Source organism: Sinocyclocheilus anshuiensis, unplaced genomic scaffold (assembly GCF_001515605.1).
Source record: "Sinocyclocheilus anshuiensis isolate Anshui unplaced genomic scaffold, SAMN03320099.WGS_v1.1 scaffold274, whole genome shotgun sequence".
In the NCBI taxonomy this organism is placed as follows: domain Eukaryota; kingdom Metazoa; phylum Chordata; class Actinopteri; order Cypriniformes; family Cyprinidae; genus Sinocyclocheilus; species Sinocyclocheilus anshuiensis.
The window spans coordinates 2,325,824-2,329,369 of record NW_015547698.1 but is presented as its reverse complement, the minus strand read 5'-3'; the positions used below and the strand labels follow the sequence as shown (position 1 = coordinate 2,329,369).

Genomic DNA, 3,546 nt, shown 5'->3' with positions numbered 1-3,546 from the left:
TGGTGGGTTTTTGTTAAATGTGAGCCAAAATCATCACAATTAAAAGAACCAAAGACTTAAACTACTTCAGTCTGTGTGCACTGAATTTATTTAATACACGAGTTTCACAATTTGAGTTGAATTACTGAAATAAATTAACTTTTCCACGACATTCTAATTTATTGAGATGCACCTGTAGGCACTAATGCCTATAATACATTTTAAATGTTAGTAAAAGTTAATTAATAAATTAAATTAATAGCAACTGACACAACAAAGGATTACATACATTGTAAAGCGTGCCAGATTGAGTCATTACTTTTCAGATGAATAACATGTGAACCGTAAAGTATTTGTTGTTGTATATACCTTTAACATTGCTTAACGCTTTAGTGCACTTTGTGCTCACTGGTCTACTGCATAAATAAAATTATGGCCAAAATATAGGGGAAGATGGGGGAAGATGACCCTCTTAAGCACAGTGTGGATTTACTTTTAAATTGTAACATATTTAGATGTAGGTTTAGTATGTGCAGGATGATGATGCATCAGCCCGTGAGTTTATTATAGGAAATAAATAGAGATATTTGCTCATTTAGTTGTTAAAGCACACAATGTAAAATACTGTGGCAAGAAGGCGCCCGGATAAACATTTACTGGATGTATGGATGACTTTTGAGATCATTCTTAATTAAGATTTATGTACTTTTTCAAGTGTCATTAATGTAAAATACTAAATCAACTATTCTATTTAAAATTTTATTTTGATGATTTAGATGAATAGTTGAATAACCGATGACAGACAAAGCAGAATCCCAGTAAAAGAGATTCATCTGAAAGGTAAAATGATTCTATGACTTGTATACAGGCATATGAATATTTACATATTTAATTGCCCATATTTTAATTGAAGATGTGTCATAATAGCAACACTATGAATGCAAATGTAATGATTTTACTCAATTAACCTATAGGTTTTAATGAAAGCGAAGATGTCTGAAATGTATGTCTTAACTTATGGAAATATTAAATATCCGCATTAATTACAGTAAGTATTACATTTAAACATAATAACACTAGTAAAAACATGCCACCTTCTGTGCCAATTCTGAGGGGCATCTTACCCCAAGGGTCTAATTGTGTCTGTTTACTTAAAAATACAAATTATAACTTTTACTCCACAAATGTGACCCTGGAGCACAAAAGCAGTCTTAAGTCGCTGGGGTATATTTGTAGCAATAGCCCAAAATACATTGTATGGGTCAAAATTATTGATTTTTCTTTTATGCCAAAAATCATTAGGATATTAAGTAAAGATCATGTTCCATGAAGATATTTTGTAAATTTGTTTACAGCCATGCTCTTCGACATGCATTTATTTCCTACCTTTGATTTTAGCTTGGCTGGCTTATTCCAACATCCTAGGATGAAGACAAGGAAGAGGTTCATTAAAATCATCGAAATCGAGATTGTTGGTAGGCCAACCACGAGAGCTGCGTGAAGTTCACATGTTCTCGTTATGTAAGAGTCCTTTAAGTATGTCATGGAGGTATTTCCAACTGTATTGACTGCTCCAGCTGGATATTAGTCCATGAGTCCACACTCCAGGCTACTTCCTCTCGTCCTCCGTGCGCGCACTGATCAAATGTGCTAGTGAAAACACTCACACACACGCACACGCACACGCACCGCCCACGGAGCTCTCACTTTGACAGCGCAGTGAGAGTACTTGACTTGGCTTTAAAAAAACAGCGCAGCGCGAGTGCTTTTCCTTCTGTGTAACTCGGCAACAACTTTGTTTGGGGTGTTAAACACACAGTAATCTCGGGTCCACGAATAAGCGAGTTCATGGAAGGGAAGCAGAAAGAGAGGTTAGATGTCCACTAACATTGAGAGATAAGGTTATTTAAGGACTTCTAAAAAGTCATCAAGGTAAATTGCTAAATATGCACTCAGTCATTTGTAGAAAAAAAGAATGGAAATTTAGAGAAGTATAATTAAAATAATGCGCGCTGACATGAGCTGAAGAAGTCATCAGTGTTGAAATTGAACTTGGAAACCCGTGTTTTGTTTTGCATAGAGCGGGTCGCCCCCTCATGGCCTCCGCCATCTTGGCGTCACGTGACCAGCTTGTCGCGCTGTTGACCACTTGTTACTACATCTACTACCACTAACAATAAAATTAAGTTTACTTTATTTAGAGCAATTATCAATGCTGAAGCTGCTTTACAAAAGCTAAACAGAAAATTATCAAACAATATAGCAGGGGCTCTCAGCTCTGGCCCTGGAGGTGGTCCACTTTCCTGCAGAGTAAGCGCCAACCTCGATCAAACTCGCCTGCCACTGACTTTCTAGTGATCCTGAAGAAACCTTGTGCCCGTTCGTCGTACGTCGCTAACTCAGTTAGCTGGATTTAATTGTTGACGATTTGGCGTGATCTTGGATTGTTTGGTTCTTCGAAGCTCATCCCGAAGTTGCTGTCATAGCAACAGGTCCGTAAGCTTAAACCTGCTGGGGAGCAGCTTATTTAATGTAAACAGGATTAGACTGTTGATCTTTTTAAGCAGAATTGATACTTAAAATCTGTCCCAGCCGCCGCTACTTTATTACAAGAGTACCCTACTAATCCAGGGACAATCATTTAAAATAATAATCATTTAAAAATTAATTTAAAGATAATATAATAATGTTGTGTAGTCTTTAATACTGTAGACACAGCCAGTTTTACTCACTGAAAGATTTATTTGTCATAAAATAATTATTTCATAATTGTATTCGAGTCTTACACACATGCTATACAGATAATGTAGAGTCGTGCATTAATTTGAGTGCTGACAGATATTATGGGAGTGGCTTGGTGGAGCGCAGGAGACGCAGAAAACACGATCTTAAGAACCTTTAATTAATGCTGTCACGTAACAAATCTGTTCAAATATAAAATTAAATGAATTGCTAATTACTACATTAAAATAAAAATGTAAAGCCTGTACAAATATTAGAAATCGTGAATATAAATAATTGGGAATCATGTAAAAATTTTTTAATAAAAACAGCTCACATTTCATTTATCTATTATAACATTTATGTAGTTTTGTTCGCTTGGCTGTTTCCTTGTAAAAGTCCAAAACTTTGTCAAGTTTTTCGTCAGGTGTCTTATTTAATTATATGATGTCATTACGTTGCTGCCGCCAGCCAATCGCTGCATTGCTGATCGTGGTTTCGAGTATCGATCGATACATAGCCCCTTTTAAACCAATCCATGAACACGCAATTATCTCAGATAACTCAATCCAGCCATACTAATCATCAACAACAGGTGCGCTCGAAGAACTGAATTAGCCAGATCCTGATTAGCGAGATGATATCATCTTGGATGTGACATTTCATCTCGGATGTAATAAGCGACGTACGAAGAACGGGCCCCAGGGCTCCAGACTGCAATTAAAACAGTCTCACACGCAGCACATAAAAATAAAATTGTGTGACAGTAATTTAAAATCTAGCCATTACTGAAAGTCAAGAAAGTTTTGTTCGTCCATATGCAATTTCTTGCATGCCAGTGTTTCA

General features: G+C 36.4%; 1 protein-coding gene across 1 annotated transcript in view; it reads right to left on the bottom strand.

The window, feature by feature from the left end:
- il15 (interleukin 15) overlaps positions 1-2,072 on the bottom strand; it is an 8,382-nt gene extending 6,310 nt beyond the window's left edge. The window contains exon 1 of the mRNA XM_016506458.1: positions 1,366-2,072. Within this exon, the coding sequence (XP_016361944.1) occupies positions 1,366-1,524 (159 nt within the window). The 5' untranslated portion in view covers positions 1,525-2,072. The remainder of the gene's footprint in view (positions 1-1,365) is intronic.
- Positions 2,073-3,546: the final 1,474 nt, after the last annotated feature.